A 22228-nucleotide genomic window follows, 5' to 3' on the forward strand; every position below is an offset into this window, starting at 1 on the left:
AGTCAAAAGTCAGCATAGGAAACGATGGTGCTCTGTACGTTTGGTGTTGCAAAGGTGAGGAATTTCTCCCTGAATGTTGTGATCGTACGGTCCAGCACGCGACTAGTGTGATGGTGTGGGGATCGATGTGTTGGCATGGTGTGGGGTCTCTGGTGAAACTGGAAGGTCGTTTGGACAGCACGGCGTACCAACAGGTTCTGGAGGAGCACATGCTTACAGACGCAGCGGCACTGATAGGAGACGACTTAGTCTTCCAGCAGGACAGCGCCCCAATCCACACGTCTCGGTCAACAAGACAATGGCTACGCCAGCATGACGTCACACTGTTGGACTGGCCGCCAAAATCGCCTGATGCGAATCCAATCGAGAACTTGTGGCATGGACTCAAAACTGCTGCTAACCGTCGCGAACCGAGAACTGCAGCTGAGCTCTGGAATGCTGTACAAGAGACATGGCAGCAGATTCCAGCCACGCGTGTCCGGAACTTGGCAGAACGTGTTCCGCGACGTTTGGACGCAATCAGGAGGGCGAGAGGCGGGAATACTCGGTACTGAGGAACTGGTGAAGGGCTTAATTTTCCTTCGCGTTATTAAAACCGGCTTTTTTAAAAGCCACTAAACAAAATCAGAGAGAGTCTAACTTACGACGCCTATGTAGTCATGACGTCATACACTTTTAGGTCTCGTTTTCCGCAATGCGAAACGTAAAGAAAACAATTTAGGGTCTACAGTATTCTCAAGAAACCTAACAATCAACGCGGTAACTATTAAGTTCTTAACAATATTGATAGTTGGTAAATGGTGATCTAATTATTGTGTTACTACATACCCACAGCGGGTGTTCCTATAATTTTGTCCAAGTCTATATATATATATATATACATATATATATATATATATATATATATATATATATATATATACACACACACATATATATATATATATATATATATATATATATAGTATATATACAGTATATATACAGCATATATACAGTATAGCATACAGTATATATACACTATATTATACACTATATTATACGTGTGTGTGTGTGTGTGTGTGTGTGTGTGTGTGTGTGTGTGTGTGTGTGTGTGTGTGTCCATGTGTGTGTGTCCCCACGTGTGTCTGTGTGTGTGTGTGTGTGTGTGTGTGTGTGTGTGTGTGTGTGTGTGTGTGTGTGTGTGTGAATGTGTGAATGTGTGCATGTATTGTTTTATTGTCATATTGAACCCTCTTTCCTGTGCAGAAGAGTCCACAAGCAGGCAAAGGAGATTCTATTCGTAATGTAATTTAACTTTTCACAGTACTTGGGCTACAGAACAGGATCATGTCTGAAATAGCATCATCAACAATTTTTAATTGCTATTAGTGAAGTACTCTCTACTAGTCATTAGTCAAGCATTTATCAATTGAATTTATAATGATGGGGCAACTGCGAAATCTGGCAAGGCAATTCCAAATTTATTTATCGCTGATAACACTGTTGTTAGAGATAGACAAATATTATTCATAGCTTGCATGTTGATCACTTGCATTTTTGACTTTGTGGTTGTGGAGTTGTGTGAAAACCATTTCAATATATTTCATTCACACTCAATTGCGCATGTTTATCAATGTGTGTTGTGCATATTATTATTAACACTATTTTTAGAATGTTGTATTGTTTATATTAATATTTGGTAACGTGCGTTATTCAGAATGGCAGGTAGACAATACAAGTCTGGAAGATCTCTTTGTTATTACCACCAAACAATGCAAAGGGGAGGAGAAAAAAGAGATCTTCCAGACTTGTCCACCCGCCATTCTGAATAACGCACGTTACCAAATATTAATATAAACAATAGTGAATTCTAAAAATAGTATAACTTGCATGCAATTCACATCCTAAATGAAGCATTGTAGGAATTCTTGACTTATTGTAAAGTATATGTACAGTATATTTCTTAGAACATTCATGAATACCGTTGATAACAAGTTGCTGCTGACACATTCAACAAAGGCTTGTAAAATTGAAGAGTATAGACTAAACATATCCATATCACACAAAATAAACCATTTCAAGCAGTAAAAATCATCTACAAGCAGAATCAAAAACATGCAGTGCCTGAATAGAAATCCAGTCTGATTTGGTAGTCTTGATTGTCTGCTATAGAACCATTCACAGTAGTTGCAGTTGTCCTTTTTGTTAGTTTCCAGTTATTTTCTGCAGCCAATACCGCCATAATTGATCTTTATTGATCCATATTTCTCCTAGCTGTGGTGTTGCAAAAATACCTCTGTGAGAGCCGCAATTACTCCCATTACCTATAGACTTCCCACTCAAAGGTTGCAAATGTAACCTGACTATCCAAATCAACCTTCTACTTTCCATGATAGTAACCCATCCTAATCAAATCTTGTCTTTGCTTCCTCTGTAGCCGTGCATTTGATGGATTTATACGTATAATAGATCTAGATCAGCTGATGAGATATGTTAGCATAACCCTCGAGACGAGCGTTGTTCGATACAAAACGAGTGCTTGAGCCTGTCGCAACTCCAACATCCTCTCTTACAAAAACTTGAACACCAAATTCTTAACAGCTCATAATTTCCACCAACCACTAGAAACCATTCATAGTGATCAGATGATAAGAAAATAAGCAAATTAATTAAGAAAATCTGAACATGAATAATACCATTTCCTGCTGTAAACTGTGCAAACACCTTAGACCTATAAAACTATTATTAGACACAATATATTTTTGACAGACTGTAATTACATTATTAATTAGTTAATTAACTAAAAATTGTTCATACTGTTCTAGATAGATGCTCCATCCGGACATATACTGTATAATATACTGTATAATATACTGTTTAATATACAGTATATATATATATATATATATATATATATATATATATATACTGTATATATACTGTATATATGCTGTACAATATACTGCATATATATATATATACAGTATATTTTTTCTTGTAAAAAATTATATATATATATATACATATTTGCATATATATACTGCATTAACTTATACATATTAGACTTAACTGTCTTATATATATATATATATATATATATATATATATATATATATATATATATTGTATAATATATATATATATATATATTGTATAATATATAGTATATATAATGTATATATACTGTATAATATATAGTATATATAATGTATATATACTGTATAATATATAGTATATATAATGTATATATACTGTATAATATATAGTATATATAATGTATATATACTGTATAATATACTGTATAATATACTGTATATATACTGTATATATACTGTATAATATACTGTATATATACTGTATAATATACTGTATAATATACTGTCTCTCTCTCTCTCTCTCTCTCTCTCTCTCTATATATATATATATATATATATATATATATATATATATATATATATATATATACACTGTATACATGTACATCCACAGATAACCACACACCCACACGTGCATGCACATATATGATATGATGATATATCGGTTATTGTAGAGCTTTCATACACAGCATAACGAAATAACATGAATTCACACAATGTTTCAATCTAAGGTCCTTCTTCAGCTGGGTATATTAATTTTGAAAATATCTTTTGCAAATTTGTGCAAAGTATAAATCTATAAAACTCTACAATTACAATAACATAATTACTGAAAACAGCAGTCAGCCTGTACAACTGTGTGTAGGTTTGTTATTTATTATTAATCAATCAATCAATTAATTAATTATATAAACACACCAAAATGCTTTCAACGCACGAGCAATCGTCACATCGTCATTGTATGGCCTCAGAAACCCATTACTCGTATCCAGTTCACTGGAAAGTCGATTCGTGCCGTTTGCACGACTTGTAGTAGACAACGATCCCAAAACGGGGACCCCTTTGAATCAAGCGTTGCAGTTACTGATCGAAGAGCGCACGCACGTTCCACACTTCCGTCATTTAGAATACAACAAGAATCTAGGGCTGTAACGCGACTATTGAATATAAAATAACGCACGTTATATGTGTATGTTGTTGATAGCAATGAGCAAATGTGTTAAATTGATATTAAACAACACAATTTTAAAGCGCGTTATAATTTACTAACGCGCGCTGATTTTTGAGATTGTTTATATCAACGCGCGCCTTTTGCAGCCGCATAGCAGTAGCCTCGGTATTCCAGACTGCTTTCTGCACGTGATGGGAGGGGAGAGTGGGAGGAGAGAAGAAAGCAGTCTGAGGACAGCTCTATCGTAAGTGACTTCGGAAATAGGCGGTGTTCATCTTAATCGATTTTTACCCACATTCATTAGGAACAGTAACAAGCACCAGATGGCTCGTGGGATATTGCCAGAAGCTGTTCGCTGCCAGCCGACTACAAACAAACGGGAGAACGTAGAAAATGAGTGACTTTACTGAATCCAGTAGCGAGAAGGCAAAGACGTCGCGACCTCGTACTAAAATCGCTTAGCAAGCAGTTGATTGGTCTTCAAGGCTTCAAGTCGGAACAGCCGCTGCAATGGCTTTATCGTCCGGTAACGTCTGGCAAGCATTCGCTGAGTTATCATGTCATCAGGAGCGAAACTCGTAGCGCGTTGCATTTGTGTTAGCTGCACCCCACTGTGCTATTACAGTCGTCTGAGAATCGCTTCTAGGTAATTACAAAGTACACATTGACGTCAACAGTTGTCTACAGCGCTGATTGGCCGTTCTTTTTTTGAGCGGTGGTTTTGATTGGTGCGGATGTTTCTGAAATTGAGCAGTCGCGCCTCTTCCGAAGTCACTTACAATAGAGCTGTCCCCAGACTGCTTTCTTCGTCCTCCCACCCTTCCCTCCCATCACGTGCAGAAAGCAGTCTGGAATACCGAGGCTACATAGCAGTGGCCAAGTGCGTGTTGATATAAATTAGCACCTTTCGGCTTCCGTAAGCGACTGGCCTGAATGGCGCTTAGTAAGTTATTTAGTGCGCCACTTACGCGTATGGGACGGGACAACAACATGAAGATCATCGTAAATCGGTCTACAACAGTAAAACCGAAAAAAACTGCGTCGGCCGGGAATTGAACCCGGATCGACTGCTTGGAAGGCAACCATGCTGACCATTACACCACCGACGCCTGTTGGAAAGAAGCGTTGTAAATCCGGATATATTGATTGTCATTTCCTCCAAGAGTTGTACTAAAATTTTAGTAGTACTAGAGTCACTAGAGTCTGAGCGGAAGAGCTACCGTATGTATTCCTCCGCTCTAATATCTGTGGATCTCATAGTTGGACAGTTGTGCATGTAGTCTAGGTATCTATCTCCTAACCAACACGACGAAGCCAGCCCCTCTTCCCCTTTTGACTTTTGTTGGCAACGGAATCAAAAAGGAGGGGAGTGACTGGCTGCGTAGCCTCGAAGTTCCAGACCGTCTCCCAAAAGAAACGGGTGACGGTCTGGAACTGCGAGGCTACTGGCTGACTACTGTAGTGTACGCGCATAGTAACAATAACGTAATGTAGCCTAATAAAGTTATACGGGTATTCCCGTTGTCATGGCTATGAAAGCCTTGAAGATGGATCTCGAACCGGATTTTGATCGATGGACACATGCCACTCTTGTTATTCAACGAACATGGAGAGGTTACTGCACTAGGTAGAAACATCGTAATAAGCGTCAGTTCGTCACTAAAAAATCGCACGTCACTCCTGATTAGATGCAAACTTTTTGCTCTTCTGGAAGTGAAAGCGAGCCTCATGTGTGCCTCAAAGGCTAGCCGAATGCAGAGTGAAACGCTACAAGACGTGTCAACGCTTCTATCTGTCTATTCGCCCAGCAAATCTAGAGTATTTTGATTCTAGTTGTGGTGGGACGTAGTTTACATTTTACATTGCTGCATGTTTCTTGTGCGGCAGGTGTCTGCACTTTCTTCCTTTCGGTCAAGAGGTTTGATACTAAGAATACAACGCAAGTATCGGGATTATTTGGACGGTTGTATCGAGTATGGGTTGCAACCGTATGTGCCTGCTGTCAAGAGGTTGGCTGGATATGATTGTTGTGGTCTGAGCTTAATTGAAAGTGTGACGGTTATGTCATGTAGTTTTCAGTCATTTTGTGCAGGTCGAATTCAGACTTGGTGGAAGGTGATGTACTTGAGTGTTCTTGATTGCATGTGTTGTACGTGCATGCAAATTTGATTAATTTTTTGTCTATTTGCCTGTTTGTCTGGTTCTTGGAGGATCTATCTGTCTGTCGTTTTGTTTTCTTGTTTGTCTGTTTGTATATATATATATATATATATATATATAAACATATATATAAACGTGTTTGATTCAATTAGGTGTCTTTAGATCTCCTTGCTTGCCTGTACATTTTACTTCCTTGTCTGTGTTTGCTTGCTTGTCTACATGGTTTAAAATTTCCAAAATTTGTACTTGTTAGTAAAAAATCTCAGCTAGGGGTTGGGCTTATAGACAATCCTACTTTACTAACAGTTATATGGGACATGCAAATAGTACTAAGTATAAAAACATTTTTTTTGAAAAGAAGAAAGATGTAGGGTTGCTGTACAAAAAGAATACATGTAGAAACAAGACCATGACATCTTTCGTAAACAGATTGACTTAGCAATACATCATCCCTACATTGCACCATTTTCTAATTAGTAAGGTATAAAACACATATTATAGTGTCGTATTGCTCAGTCAGTCTGTATACGAAAGATGTCACAGCGCACCCTAAATGGTCTTGTTTCTATTCTTTTTTCGTACGGCAACTCTACATCGTTCTCATTTTTTTGCATGAGCGTAGATACGCACAGTGGTAACGGTGTATGTGAACAGATGTACTGTAATTCAACAAAATTTTGTAAGCATCTAAAATTTGTAAATTTTGTAAGCGATCTCAGATTTACTAAAGTTAAATGCTTGCTAGTTTTGTCACTCTCGGCTGTGATTTTGATTTTTTGTTAATTTTGTGTTGATGTACGAAAGTTGGCTGCTTACGAAATGGCAAATTTGTACACTTTCAAAAGTTTCCACTTATGAAATTTTGTTGACAGTATACAGTCAGATCCGTATATATGTCATGGAACATGCAAACTTCCTAGTAGTTTAGATTACGTATTTAGGTCTGGTATAGGTACTGTAGTCATCGTTTTGCGATCGTGATCAAGACAATTGAAATGTACAGTCTAGGTATGCACTCAGTTCTGTTGTAACAACAGTGGTATGGTATAAACATTGACTATCAACAGTGTTAGATGCAGCACAGTGTAGTAAATGATTGATTGTAGAATGGGATGTGTGAATAGTTGACTGTAGGTGGCATTCAGCTAATAAAGGTGTTTCTTGGTTGTCCAGTACACAACCCTAAAATGCAGTGTTAGATGCAGCACAGTATAGTAGAGGATTGATTGTAGTTTGGGATGTGTGAATAGTTGACTGTAGGTGGCATTCAACTCCTGAAGGTGTTTCTTGGTTGTCAAGTACGCACAATCCCTAGCTACAATACAAAGGATGGGGCGACGAAGTTCATGACGCTTTTTTGTTGCTGTTTGCTCACTTAATGTGTGCTTGGACTCATCTGTAGTTGGACACGGAAATGATGTTTTAAGGTAGGTCCTATCATGAAACGTGGTCGTGGGGAGGAGAAATTTGAGATTTGTGTGTACACGCTCACACACACACACACACACACACACACACACACACACACACACACACACACACACACACACACACACACACACACACACACATACCAAGAGCTTGATGGAGAGCCATATAGGACCACGCCCCTTTCTGTTGTGCAACCCGGATTAGAAGCCTCTCTACGCTTGGCAGTCACAGAACATGATGGAGAATTTTGAGATAAAGTGGTAATTTGTCACGAGTAAATCTTGGAAGTTTGTTAATGGTAATGCACATGTATTGATGATTTTGATCTACATATCTAAAAAATGAATGAAGAAGTACAGAAACATTTTGAGAAAATGATGGGTATGTATAGTGATGGGTATGTACCTACTTCATTCATGCTCCTCTCCTACATTACAATTTTTATTGTAGATTACTTGCAGCAGTTGTGGGTATCTCAATCTTTACATGTAACGCAGCAATCGTGTGTGACAATATACTCTGGGTGTGTAATTATGGATGTGATTGTGGGTAGGAGATGAGAATGAAATAAGCCCATCCTTTCTTACCCTCATTTTCTCAAAATGTTTTTATACTTGTCTAACTGAATCAATAGCAGGTGAGTTTATCACCTAAAGGTGTCACTTTCTGGAGCAAGGTCTCTGTTCCATATTTACCCTTGATCATAACCAGCTATTGGGGTGGGGTCATACTCAAGTGAATGCAATGTTTTTCTGCTTGCTTAGCTATAATTTATTAGCAACAATGTCTACTTTCATGCTAGTGTTGTAACTGTATAATAGTATCAGTGTAATATCTTTTGACTATAGGAATGTAAAAGAACATCAAAAACAAAAGTCCTGTATCCTAATGAAGCTGCAAGTGTTATACAACGTTGCTGGAGGAGGCATATTGTATGTTTATTAGATGTATTGTTGATGTGGCTGGCATGACTACTTCTTTATGACTTTTTCTTCTGATAATTTGATGGGTGTAAAATTGAGAAACAACTGTCATATGTGAGTCTACTAAATTTGTGTTCTTATGTTCAAGGACATGCAAGTTTATAGATACTATCGAGATTTAGTGAGCTTTAGAAATCGTGGAGATCCATCTGTTATGCTGAGATGCATCAATCCTACGGAAGTAGGTGCAAAGTTGAGATTGTGCAATATTGTACATCTTGTATAGTTTGTTTTTTACACATGTATGCTTTGGACGGCAACACAGCAATTTGAACATTCTATTCTTGTGATATCATTCTATCAATCTATTACCACTGTCAATTTCCAACCAATAATTACAAAACTGTAATTTTGACTTCAATAACTGTGATTTTGACTTCAGTCTAATTGGCTTTTTTGGTTGAAGTCAAAATCACAGTTATGTAATTATATTGGTTGGAAATTGACAGCGGTGATAGATTGATAGAATGTTCTCAAGTATAGAATGTTTTAATTGCTGGGTTGCGGTCAGCTATAGTTTGTGCATATATAAAGTACAAAGTCATAATTTACCATTTGGTTGAGAGAGAAGTGTTAGAATTGATAGCTAAAACAGCAAGGCTAATTTTACTGAGTTATTGTTATGTTTTCTATTTTTTGTATAATTATAGCATTTGCTTGACCAGTTATACTGATTAGCTTTGGGAGGGATGCACTGATGTGTGACAATTGTATTATAGTGCTATATCAATCTAGTGTATGAATTTTATAATTTTTATAATAGTTTTCCTTTTCATAGAGACAGAGAGAGAGAGAGAGAGAGAGAGAGAGAGAGAGAGAGAGGGAGAGGGAGGGAGAGGGAGAGGGAGAGGGAGAGGGAGAGAGGGAGAGGGAGAGGGAGAGGGAGAGGGAGAGATTAGAACAGAAAGAATGAGATGCTTGAATACTGTAGTGACACAGGGCTCGAAGAATAGGCTGTCAAGTCATCATTTGACGAGTCAAGTTTACAACTGACAACTTAACCTTGTAGTCTATGGGCACGCCTCCACTAGGGCTTAACATGTTTACAACCTGTTTAGGTCTGAACATTTTAAAGAATAATCGTGTTTCCACTAGCGTTAAACCTGTTTACCTCTAAACCTAAACAGCTTTTGTTAAACATGTTTCAGAGGTAGTTTAAGACGGAAGTGGTTTAGGTTTAACGGTCACGTGATAGTAACGCGCATCCAGGACAATGGATTTTAGTTCTTTCACGCTGTTCTTTCTCTTTCTTTGGAGACTATTGGAAGAAGACAGACGTAGGCAATGTCAGAGATGGCGTAGACTGATGCAGAGTGTTCGGAGAGTGCGATTTCAGCGAAGACAGACTTGTATCTCTGATTATTCTCGAGACAAACGGAAGACGATCTCCGACTGTCTGGTGCACAAGAAATGAATTCGCGCGGTATAACAAAGTTCCGGATAATTGTTTTAATTAAAAGCCCGAAAGAAATGGACAAGTGGAGACACTGTCTAGCTAAACATGTTTAGAGTTTAAATATGTTTAGAGTATAAACATGTTTAATGTTAAACATGTTTAGAGAGCAACAAGTGGAGACACAGCCTAGGTCGTCAAATAACGACTAGATCTAGAGCAGACCAAGGCTAGTTTGTAATGGCTTTCTCAGTATGCAGGCGGAGAGCTGTACTGTACTGAAACTTGCACCGCTTTGATGCTCACATTGAGACATTTGTCGTACAATGAAATTATACACCAGCAGTGGACAAACGGCTCATCGTGAAACGGGGAGTGCAAGAGCCATCTCAGGATTCCGACAGAGTAGAGGCAGGCATGAAGTTTATGACCAGGGAGCACGTGAAGAAGTAGAGACAATGGTAAATTCTGTAGGCCGAAATAGGTATAATGGTAGATACGATTTTAGTAGCAAGAAACGGACAACTTCCGCAATGTGATATGGTTAACCCCGTCTTGTTTTGACAGAGTTGTGGTATGCGTTTAATCACTAATCCAATTAGCTATCACTATCCATTGGCTCAGGGGTAATGTGTTGGATACTCTTGTTTACATGCCATTATGTTTTACGGAATACTGCGCTGTATGCTTGCACTGCACTGAATTTTAGAAGACCGTGCAAAATGGTGGTATATACCACTAAACACCATGATTAATATCAACATGATGTCCTAGACTAAAATTTTTGACGAAATTTTTGGAAACTCGTCAAATGACGACTAGTTGGACCGATTTTTCGAGCCTTGTAGTATGAGTAATCAAATTTTGTTGGTATTATATGTTCTCTTCCTTGATGAGTTGATAGACACCAGTGGGCTTACTTAGAGAGACAGCTTCTGGTTATCAAGGCTGATCTATGCTTAGCACCACCCAGCACTGGGCACGCAAGACCGCAGTCTGCCACTGTCGCCTGACAGCACGAAGAACCCGCTGTCGTGTGGCAGCTGCCACCACACCTAACAATAGCCTTGTCCCTAGCAATACCACTGGTTGTCAAAGGTATGCCTGTACCCTGACGGCATGCCGCTTGTTTTGTGGCCCTGGTGGGCTGCCCCATATGTTGCATTATATCTGTACCATACATTCAGCATTACACTAGCATAGCTAACGTATGAGAACAACTAAAACAATCCTTGGGCGGGGGTGGGCAAGGAGAAACAGACGCTATTACACTGTACAGAGTCCACTACTGTCTAACTCGCCAAAAACATGTCACTATGTACGTCACAAGCACTCGCACACTCATCTTCCTTAATGCCCATAGTCGTCGTATTAACAGATATTTAGCTCTGCTAAATACCATATAAGATGAAATATTGGTGGGAGTTTATTTTGGCGGTTTGCTAAGAAATTGACAGAAAAGCTATTGGCGGATTTTATTTTGACGGTTGAACGTTGCTATTGGATAATTGATGTAGGCGTCGACCCTGGTCTTCACCCATCTGACATGTGGCCGTCATAGGGGAGTTTGCATTTCCGTGGCTTTGTGGTCCCTGGGATCCAACTATTGATGAAGAATTGCTTGAAGAACAGAACCCACAAGATTCCTATGCTGTTGCCATGGTTATTGCCATTATCAAATTATGCCTGATGATCGTTGGTGATGACGTCAAGATGATGTCACACCCGTATATCTTGGTGGCCAAATTATTGGCAGATTTTATATTGGCGGTCGCTGGAAAATTCGCCAATCTGCCAAAATAAACTTCCCGCCAATATTTCATCTTATACAGTACTTCATTACTTCTCCTTCTTGACGCATTGATAGACACCAGTGGGCTTACTTGGAAAGACAGCTTCTGGTTACCGAGGCTGATCTATGCATCAGCATGCGTCGGCTCATCGAGGCACCACGCAAGATAGAGACATGAACCAGATGCAACACAATTGCTGATTTATTTTTATTATTTCTGCGACGCATCGCAGACTGCAACACTTGTATATTTGATCTCACAGAAGTCTTGAAGTGGTTCGAGATAGCCTGCCTGGATGTGAAAGTGACAAACCGCAGATAAATACATCCTGATAGTTTCCGCTCCAACCATCCTTGCACTGAATGCCACAAATGAGAGGTCCTCAGCTGTTGGCAAAAGTTGTTAAATTGTTTCATACTTGTAGTTTAGGCCGCTCGCGTTGACAGGGCTATTGCTGCTTGTTTAAGCTGCCAAACGTTGCAGTCCAGAATGATTCCCAATTGGTCGGTAGCGGTGTTGGTTTTGGATCTGCAGGCAGGGTTAGGAATTTGAACTTCTCCACCTGTCCATGAGACAATGCATCAGCCTATGTATTATTCACACTGTGAATAGGCGAGACTGAGACAGTAAAGTTTCTTTAGCTGCTATATTTACAGCGAACGTACGTGCTGCACGAGGTGTTTGTCTTTGGTGGTCAGTTTTGCCAAATATCAACTAGTGCGTGGTTGTCACAGTGGAAAAGCAAGTGTTTCCAGTCCATTTAGACCCCCAGGTAGCTGCTGCGATAACAATTGTGTTTAGTTCTTTCCATGCAATTGAAAACGACTTTGCTGGTGTTGCTCCATCCAGCGCCTGTTCAGCCACCGTCTGTTGCAGAAGGCCCCAAAGCCATGTGATGTGACCCTGCCGCGTCAGTAAACAGCTGCATCTCCGGTGACAGCAGCCACGAAGTAGTAAGGAAGTATGACTTCCCTGGCCAAGACGGAAGTACGCGTTGCCACCACTTGATGTGTGCACGAGTGTTTTGTGACAAGTTTACCTCGTGACTAAGTTTTATCGCCGTTGTTGCTAAATCAATTAGTCTTCTAATAGATATTCGGCTTGCCGGTAGGACCTTCCCTGCAAAGGAGAGCTTGCCAATCAGTGAAAGTAGCTGACGTTTTGTGGACTTTTTATGGAGTACCACTGCTGCACTTCCACTTTGAGATCCTCCTGTATTGCCTGTGGAGGCGTAGCATGCACCTTATTGTGTGAGTCAATCTTTATACCTAAGAAAGTCAAAACTTTTGCTGGTCCTTCCACCTTCTCAGGTGCTCACTGTATACTCAGATGCCGAAGCATCGCCAATGTGGTGTCTAACATTTCTTGGCCCTCCTCCCTCATGGCCGCTAATAGCAGAAAATCATCCAGGTAATGAATGACGTGTCGGATACCAAACTTGACACAAAAATCCACTCTACCACGCCTGCCATTTGGTTAAACAACCAAGGGGACGACCTCAAACCAAATGGCAACCTCATGTGGTAGTAATAGTTGCCCTGCCAGACGCAGCCCAACAGATGCCAATTCTCTGGATGGACACGACAATGACGGAACGTGTTTCTTGAAGTCAATTTTGGTCAGGTATGGGGATGATCGAAATGTCTCAGTCATAGCAATGGCTGTGTCCACTGATGGGTATTTTATGGTAAAATCAGTTTTTGTCAATTGCATCGTTCACACTTTTGCCCAAAGGTGCTGATAGATGACAGATAAGTCGCCAAGAGCCATCATTTTTGGGCACGACACCCAAGCCAGAAGAAACGTAATTGGCCAGAGGATGGTCGTGTGGCCTGGAGAGAAAACCTTTGTCACACTCTGCTGCCAATGTCACCGAAACAACGTGCAGACTGTAGGTTACATGCTGCGTAATGAAGCGTGTCGTCCTTACAACTTATGCTGAACCCTGATCTACGTTCTCTAGTAACCAGTCAACCAACCGTGCATGGGGGTAGGATTGCAACAGAAAACAAAACTCTTTTACGTACATTAAGTCTAAGTTACTGTCCTTAACTACTGTGGCGCCCCGCTACATTTACTGCCTGTTTGACTCACAAGTAGGGGCAGCGTGTTGCCCACCACAGTGGCTACAGGTGTGGTCAAACTTGCATACTCCTTCGCCGGGGTTGCACGTTTCGTTGTTGTAGTCGCTGCACACACCGCGAGCTCCCCTTGCTGGTAGTCTCTCCCGCAGCTCTACCATTTAAATTAACAACTATGTTTGGTTGCAGTGGGACCAAATATGCGTTTACCGTACATTTGCAAGAATCTGGTTGCGGTATTGATTGCATCATGGGAATCGGTTGGCGTTTCTATCATTCTGTACTTGGCCAGCCACTGCTTAGTTCTGCAATGTTGCAGTTCCCGACATTCTTGCCAAACACATCTTCAACGGGTTGCTTTCAAGACATTTGGACATCAATCGGAATGAAACGCAAATAGCTATCAAGGAGCTGTGAACGTACGGCTTGATGACAACCGACTGATGGTGCTGTGGTGGTGGGCATGATTTATTTGTGCCATGCAACAAACCATAAACACTGTCTGGAGAGAGCTGGCATGGTTATGTGGTCAGCAGCATGAATACATGCCAGCCGTCTCATTGACAGTCATTGACAATGTGACTGAAATGATCAACCACTTGGGTGTTTAGCTAAGGACACCTCCACGTCTATGAGAAAACGAGCTGGTGGAGTATGTGAGTGCATGTGCACTGTTCTGCTGGTCAATACACTTGTCAAGTGGCTATGTCAATGAGGCCGTTCCCATGGTGCAATCAATACTGCAACCAGATTCTTGCTAATGTACAGTAAACGCATATTTGGTCCTACTGCAACCAAAGATAGTAGTTGTTGATTTAAATGGTAGAGTTGCGGATATCACCTATTGCTGTCGCCACATTAGCCAAAAGGACTCCTGTTTTTGGGACACTAGGACGGTAGGTGCCCGGAATCCCGATACTTGAAGCATACTGTTCTTGCCTGGTTAGTGATACAGATGGACCATAATGATGCATCTACTTTGTCCCAGCGTTGAGCGAGATCTCGAGAGGCTGCTTACGGAATGCCTTGCCATATTGTAGCCATGCCGCTGTAGTAAATTGACTAGCTGCTTGAGCAATTAATAGCTGGTAACCAAATAACTTGGATGCTCGACTTGGGTTACCCACTGTTAGCGTGTTTTCAAACAAAGACCATGTTGTCAGCCAGGAAGTAAGGTATGTCACCAAGCAGCGTTGATGTTTCTGTACTACGCTCAGACCTGCAGGACCAACATCTACTGTGACATGCTACTGGTCGGTTATCGCACTGCCAGCGCATACAATTGAACTGGGGCATTCAGCCAACAACGCATCGAAGTCAACAAACTCGCTTCTAAGGATTTTCCAAACCCATTTTTCAGAAACAGGATAGACGTTATGCGATAAGTAAGACTGATTAATAGGCATACCTGTCTGTGTGTAACTCGGAGCTGGCCACTCGATGTCTTCTTCATCTGTTGAGAGCTCCAGCGTACTTGCTTCTTCTCGTGCAAGCCTTGTGCGTTTTGACTTTGAAAAAGTCTGCTGGTTTCTCGAGATTTGCTCTGCCAGAACTCATTGCACCTGCACGCCATCTACATCTACCCGCGACTTTTCTGCATGCACCATCTCTTTGTCACCAATTCAGAGATAAACTACTGCTGCTCCGTGGAGATTATAGGTGTCGTACCAACTGCATTATCTCCTGCACGCGCTTCCTCTTCCTTCCAATCCTGGTATTTGGCTTGTGGGAACCACCGGATGCTACTTGGAACTTGGTCTCAGACTCTGATGGGTACCATCATCCATGTCTGTTCACGTCCTGTTCCAATGGTTCCATAATCTCACGGCTTTTTCATCCTTTGTGCCAGTTGATACCAGGTTAAGGCCGTTCAGTTCTAGCTTCAGCGTTTCACCCGACAGAGCCAAGCACTCTTGAAGCAACCGACCTGAGCGAGAAGTAGGGTATGACAGAAACAGACGCTACTGCAAAGTACAGAGTCCACTACTGTCTAACCTGCCAAAACACGTCACTATCACAAGCACCCATACACTCTTCTTCCTTAATGCCCGTAGTCGTTGTATTAACATTTATTTAGCTCTGCTAAATAGTCCATTAATTAAGGTCATGTTACTCCGTGATAGACTATTTATGCATTCAACTTGAAGTAAATGTTTATTTGAGTTCAAGACAACATTGAGACATTTTAGAAGTAATTGATGTCTGCATATGCAATACATCTGAGTGCTCCGAATTAAATGTTTATATGTAGATTGAGACTAATTTTGGTGATCAGTAACTACTTATGTTTTCATTTATTTGCCATTGTTGTGTGTCACAGGCTCAGTTATTGGATCGTGGGTCTGGTGCTCGAGTCAAGTTTCGTTTAGCTGGAGTAATATTAATTTTACTTGTGCAGTTTCTTCAATCGCTCTACTTTTTTGTTGTATTCAAGGAGACTTTTCCTCCAAATATTTATTACAAGATCTTCATACAGAGTCCAATTCAAGATGTATGTGCCAATGCACCAAGAGACTATACAAATGTATGTTATCAAAGAACAACTGCTAGGCATACTCACAACAAAGGAGCACCAGATGTGAGACTAGGTATTGCTATAGTCTTTTGGTGGTGGTGGTGGTAGTAGTGGTGGTAGTAGTGGTGGTGGTTGTAGCAGTAGTGGTGAGTGTGTGAGTACTTGGCACAGCTCCAGGAGATTGCTAGCATAGGCACAGTGTTCTTTACTGTGTGTGCATGTGTTCACGTGCGTGTGTGTGTGTGAGTGTGTGTGTGTGTGTGTGTGTGTGTGTGTGTGTGTGTGTGTGTGTGTGTGTGTGTGAGATACTTTGCTAGTGACTTTATAGAAGTAGTTGTATGGTTTTTGTGTGGTTTTTAAAGTGTAGTTATGTAGTAAAGTTATTGTCATTTTCAATTTGCTTGTTTTACATGTTTCCTTTGTATGTTATTCTAGTATTATTCTATGCTGACTGAGCTTACTAAATTAGCTACTAACAGTTGTGATTACCTTTTTCTGAGTTGAAATATCAGTGAGTGAGTGCTGACTGAGCTTACCAAATTAGCTTGTGATTACCTTTTTCTGAGTTGAAATAAGAGTGTGTGTGTGTGTGTGTGTGTGTGTGTGTGTGTGTGTGTGTGTGTGTGTGTGTGTGTGTGTGGTGCTTTTGCGTCTTTGCTGTGGTTATATTGGCTCATTTGACTGAGTCACACTATGCCAGCTAGCTCTCAGTGCAGTTTGGTCAAACAGACTAGTGTAACCGTGATCGAGTCAATCTGGGAACAAGTTAGTGGTGCATTCGATGTGAACAAGCTGGCTCTGTCACTGTGCTTGCTGGATGTAAATATCATCTGCATATAGACATGTTGTGGTCGAATGAAGATGTAGTAAGGTTAATCTTGTTTCTTGCCAACTCATTTCATAATTTCTTTGACAAAGAGCAGATGAATGGAATTTCTCTGACATACTGTATCCATGTTTCAATATCGTGCGAAACATGCCATGCTCATTTGGTTCTATTCAAAAAGCACAGTGTAAATGGTACTGGCATGTTCATGCAGCACTTTACCTAGTGTCCAAAGCACTTGAGGCTGGCCAATCACAATGAGTCTTGTCTGCGTAAATCTATATCTATAGCCGTATATATGTATAGATAGAAATAGATAGATTGTCTTTATACATTTATCAGATAGATATTATGTAAATTTTCTAGTACAATGACATTAGATAGATACCACAACTACATGAAATGTCAGCTAAAACTCTAACTTAAGTTATTAATGTGGGCACGCCTGGACACGCCTGAGTTCATCAACTAAAAGAAACCATCTTGTACAATGTTCAGTTTTTTCACGATCACATGAGCATTGAGTTTCTGCAGTGTAACAGAAAACCAACGTCTCCAGTACGTCTTGAAGTCAGCAGAGTTGTTCTTTTCTTCTGATTTTTGGACTCGATTAATTAATAGCCTGTTCACACTAGCATGGTTATGTAGCCTAACCGAGCCAAACCGAACCGATCCGCGTCAGCTAACTGTGTTGGCCTGCGTTCACACTGCCAAAGGCTGAAGTGCGCTGAGAGTGCGTAGTCAAAGAAAGTGGGCATGCATTCAGCTAACTGCGCACATCCGGATAGTTCTTGTGATGGATCGTAGGCAAGATGCGATTGTCCTGTCTTAATTGGAATCACAGCAGCCCATCGCAGTGAGATGTACAACACCGAGGTCTCAGAGACGATTTTCCACTGGACTACCAAACCGAACCACGGTGGCACGGTAGCTTGAGGTGAGCCAGCTCAACACGGTTTGGTTTGGTTCTGTTCGGTTCAGCCGGCGTTCACACTGCGAAGTGAAGCCGAACCAAACTGTGGCGCACCGTGCTGGCACAGTTACAAACGCTAGTGTGAACGGGCTATAATAAGTGACAAAGGGTTCAGCAGAGTCGGTCAGCTGCAACTCGCCATGTGCCAAGGTGCTCAAACACTACAGGTATGCATTTGGATGCATTACCTCCTGGAAGAATATATATATATATATATATATATATATATATATATATATATATATATATATATATATATAGACAATTGCTAGTTATCATATGGGCACATTGAGGATATTTAAAAGCGAGATAATTGCCGAGGTGAAGCTGAGGTAATTATTGAGGCAATTAGCTGTCACTCACCCCAGGCGGAATAACAATGATATCCAAGATTTGCCCATACGATAAGTGATTTGTATTACACATGGCCATTGGTTGGTTTGAATTACCGTTTATTTTGAGCTGTGAGTACATAAATCTTACTTACTTGTTTGTCAGTTACTACTTACTTGTTTGTCAGTAACCATTCTGTAACTAATTAGACGGAGTCTAAGTGCGTTATCATCATCTGCTCATTATTGACACCAGCTGTGTTGTGCTGTTGGTCATGCCAACGGTAGGGTGTACGCATTTCCCTTGACGGCTGTAGGGTATCAATGTACAAACGATTTGTACCTGCTGTAGCAACCAATCAGGGTTGCCAAAACCATGTGACAAGATACAAGATCTTACATATTTGTTTGTGCGCTTACTACTTCCTCACGCTGGGCTCATTGTCGCTCGAATTCTCCAGACATGCTTAACAAATGAAATGAACGTAACGATGGCGGTTTCGATAGGTGGGTCTCCTTTCGATGGTTGACCTCAAGCGATAAAGCTATCTATTCTGTTCGACACTGATCAGATAATTTGCTAGGCACGACTTTAAAACTATAAAGAGCATAGCGCACTAGGGAATAAATGGTTTTTGCTTTTGCATAGTCGAAACGCAGAAATAGAGCGTTTAGTAGGACATTCTTTAGGCGATGTCAAAATAGGTGACGTCACAATTAAATGCAAGGTCACAATGGATTGCTTATAGGTTTCTTTTAGAGTTACGATGACGTTTAATTGCAGAGGGTAGTGAGGCTTCTAGTCCAGGTCGCACAACAGAAAGGGCCGTATATCCATCAATATCTTGGTGTTATATGCTCCCCTCCCCCTCAATGTAGCTAGTATGGACACTATGGCTATGTCACAGTAGGTGACGTCACAATTAAATGCAAGGTCAAGAGACGACATACGTTTAATGCCAGTGCATTTCGGTTCAGTCTAGGAGTGTTTCATTTCTTTCTTGCAAGTTTTTTTATAAATTAGAATTAAATCGGTGTTAACTCGAGCCAGCTATCACTATCATATGGAATCTAATTGTGAATGGAATACGCGCTGCTAATTACTTAGAACATCTAACTGTAACTAAAATTTAGACAAGATACTTTCATGGTAATTCCTCACAATTAAATACACCAGAGCAATGTAGCTAGTATGGTATATTTGTGTCTGTGTATTTGTGTTTTTTTTTGTTTCTGTTAATTAAGAAGCGTCTGTTGTTTTATGCAGATAAATCTTCTTGGTATAAACGATGGGAGAACAATGGATGGAGACTAGTCTCTGACAGAGTAGGTAGTGCTGGTTGTGTTAATTTAAATGTGTCTTTGCTGTGTATAGCTGGTAATCTCATTGTGCTTTATGTTTATAATATATAGTTCTTGCACAGAGCTCTTTTTGATCCAGTTTCTTTTGAGACATCCAAGAAAAAAATTGAATTTAAACATATGAAGGTTTGCATGGCATATGGTTTGATGTCCTGTGATAGCATCATGCAATTTTGTGCAATTTTGTCCAATGTGTACTGTACCTGTGCTTTCTTATCTAGGTGTATGTATAGATGGTGTTACATAATGAGAGGTTACTGTGATTAGATGCAGCGCAAAGTTGATGTGGAAAGAAGAAGGAAGCAGAAGAAAATTGAATGGATGAGAAAGTTGTAAGAAAATAGTATAGAAACAATCAAATTATATATCTTAAGAGTATTTTCTACTGCATGTAACTGTGTGCATGTGTTGCATGGGGATGGGGTGGGGTGGGCGGCTGACTGGTTGGTAAAGGCAGGTGGAATGAAAAGTGGGCACCCCAATGGTAGACGGGTCAGGACAGACGGATGGGTGCTGGGTATGCAGATGTCTGTCCATTCTTGTGGGTGTTGAGTTTATCCATACCTGTTCTAACCTTTTATGAGATTGGAGGTTCACTTGTAATATCATTGTCTACATTTTGAAATGTACGATTGGCACAGGTACACAGGTAAAGTCCATCTGAAGACATCTACAGACACTGAGAATGAAGCTCATGATGATGTTGATGATCTTGTTGAATGGACATGCCGTCTTGATTTTGACGAGTAGGAATATTGCATTAGTCACCTGTGTGAGTATAATTGATTCTTTACAAGCAACATTAATTTTAGATATGTGAGCAATTGGTACTCATTGGCAACAACGTCTACATCAGATAATGGTGAATCTGCTTAATAATTAAATTGTTCAATGTATATCTTATGCGAGAATTTGTATAGCTGGCAAGAGGCAGCTGTCATCATTTTCTGACGACGCATTTGAAGTAAAAGTATGCTGAAAAAATTGTTAGGCGCTGTGTAACATTGCATAGAATTCAAATAATGTAGTAGAGAGTTATAGTGAGGTCTTGCCTGCTACTTAGTCTCACATGGCAGACCTTTGGTCTAGGGTATGCCAAAGGTCTGGCCACGCGAGTGTGTTGGGCCAATAACTGACAACAGACTACATACTTTGTCTCTCTCTCTTGTTTGTTACCTTGTGCTGAGCCGATCAACTTCTGAAAAACTCACCAAGGCACAGTTAAATGCAACACACACACACACACACACACACACACACACACACACACACACACACACACACACACACACACACACACACACACAAACACACACACTCACCTTTGATTTCACCTTGACAAACCATCCATTACTATTGCATGTAGCAATGTGATAACAGTGCCCTGAAGACAAAACAGAGAAAAGGTAATAAGTGACTGTTTATACATATACACTATGTCGTCAATGAACAGAAACAAGGATGCATCCCTCCATCTCTTTCTAGTTAATTATTGATGCCATTCATGCATGACACAGCTTTTTAAAGAGTAGCTCTCCAAATTAATTAATTAATTAAGTTAAAAGAAATTGTTTGAAGTACATGTACAATTACCTGCATTCCATAGCTGGTTTATAGGATCTCTCTTCACACTAAAATTCTCATTTCTGTTAGAAGCAGTCCTTATCAATTCTATTCTCACTCGTGCAAAATTACTTGGTTTGTAAATTAAGACCAAGTAGTTAAGCTTGTAATTGCCATGTCGACGTCCTTGTAATTAGCGCACGTATAGTCCTAGGCTCATTATATGCGCGCCCATCTGGGCATATCTGCGCTCCCAACTGCGCGTAACTGCGCGGCCGGTTTTTGCTTTCGACAGTACCACAGTTCACTGTCTGCACCTTGAAATAATAGGTACATGTCTCTTCTACTCGCAGTGATAACAACAGATCGGCAGCTTTGCACGTTGCTCTTCAGGAAGCTCAAGAAGAGGGGCGGGTCTTGTTCTCTAATATCGGACACCCGATTTGCTTCATGCGAGTGCAGTATAGGCGAGAACCGCAATGAATTGTGTTAATTAATACTGACTGCAGACGTTTTGTAAATGCCCGACGAGCATCAAGAGCCTTTGACTCGTCTCTGTATCGGAAGACTTAGCTAGATATGGCCATCCACAAACAAATGAATGAATCTACAGGTGCTAAACTGAGAACATTTATAGCCCTCCTTCATCTAGCACGTCCTGCACATTGCCATCGTTCACGAACAAATGAATCTAGAGACGGCGGCTAAAGATCAATACGACAATTAAGGTAAACAGGAAATCATGAAGTGTCTGCTGTTTCCATTTAGCTTTGCCAAAGATTGAAAC

General features: G+C 40.5%; 1 protein-coding gene, 1 long non-coding RNA gene and 1 other non-coding gene across 3 annotated transcripts; 1 reads left to right on the forward strand and 2 right to left on the reverse strand.

Moving 5' to 3' along the window:
- Window positions 1-1984: 1984 nt before the first annotated feature.
- Window positions 1985-3793, reverse strand: LOC134187329 (uncharacterized). Its single transcript, XR_009971077.1, has 3 exons — window positions 3777-3793; window positions 2679-2713; window positions 1985-2603 (listed from the first exon to the last, which is right to left on the reverse strand). It is a non-coding gene; the product is annotated as an uncharacterized LOC134187329 (long non-coding RNA).
- A 1273-nt stretch (window positions 3794-5066) lies between these two features.
- Window positions 5067-5138, reverse strand: Trnag-ucc (transfer RNA glycine (anticodon UCC)). Its single transcript has one exon. It is a non-coding gene; the product is annotated as a tRNA-Gly (tRNA).
- Window positions 5139-5563: 425 nt separating this feature from the next.
- On the forward strand, window positions 5564-21036 carry LOC134186795 (protein MFI-like). The gene is made up of 14 exons (XM_062654850.1): window positions 5564-5656; window positions 5718-5847; window positions 5917-6038; window positions 6102-6144; window positions 8469-8552; window positions 8692-8784; window positions 16191-16244; window positions 16305-16458; window positions 19784-19842; window positions 19930-20004; window positions 20146-20210; window positions 20520-20624; window positions 20691-20740; window positions 20799-21036. Exons 1-14 carry the CDS (start codon window positions 5577-5579, stop codon window positions 20855-20857), a joined length of 1173 nt encoding a protein of 390 aa, XP_062510834.1. The 5' UTR covers window positions 5564-5576; the 3' UTR covers window positions 20858-21036.
- The last annotated feature ends 1192 nt before the right edge of the window (window positions 21037-22228 follow it).

The sequence above is a fragment of the Corticium candelabrum genome, chromosome 11 (assembly GCF_963422355.1).
Source record: "Corticium candelabrum chromosome 11, ooCorCand1.1, whole genome shotgun sequence".
NCBI classification, from domain to species: domain Eukaryota; kingdom Metazoa; phylum Porifera; class Homoscleromorpha; order Homosclerophorida; family Plakinidae; genus Corticium; species Corticium candelabrum.

What these genes read in the sequence shown, in the direction of transcription:
- LOC134186795 (XM_062654850.1), top strand. Translation starts at nt 5,577, where the DNA reads ATGGATCTCGAACCGGATTTTGATCGATGGACACATGCCACTCTTGTT. An exon ending in TATGTGCCTGCTGTCAAGAG is followed by an intron (nt 6,039 to 6,101) that starts GTTGGCTGGATA and finishes TATGTCATGTAG; the next exon opens with TTTTCAGTCATTTTGTGCAG. An exon ending in GATGCATCAATCCTACGGAA is followed by an intron (nt 8,785 to 16,190) that starts GTAGGTGCAAAG and finishes TGTGTGTCACAG; the next exon opens with GCTCAGTTATTGGATCGTGG.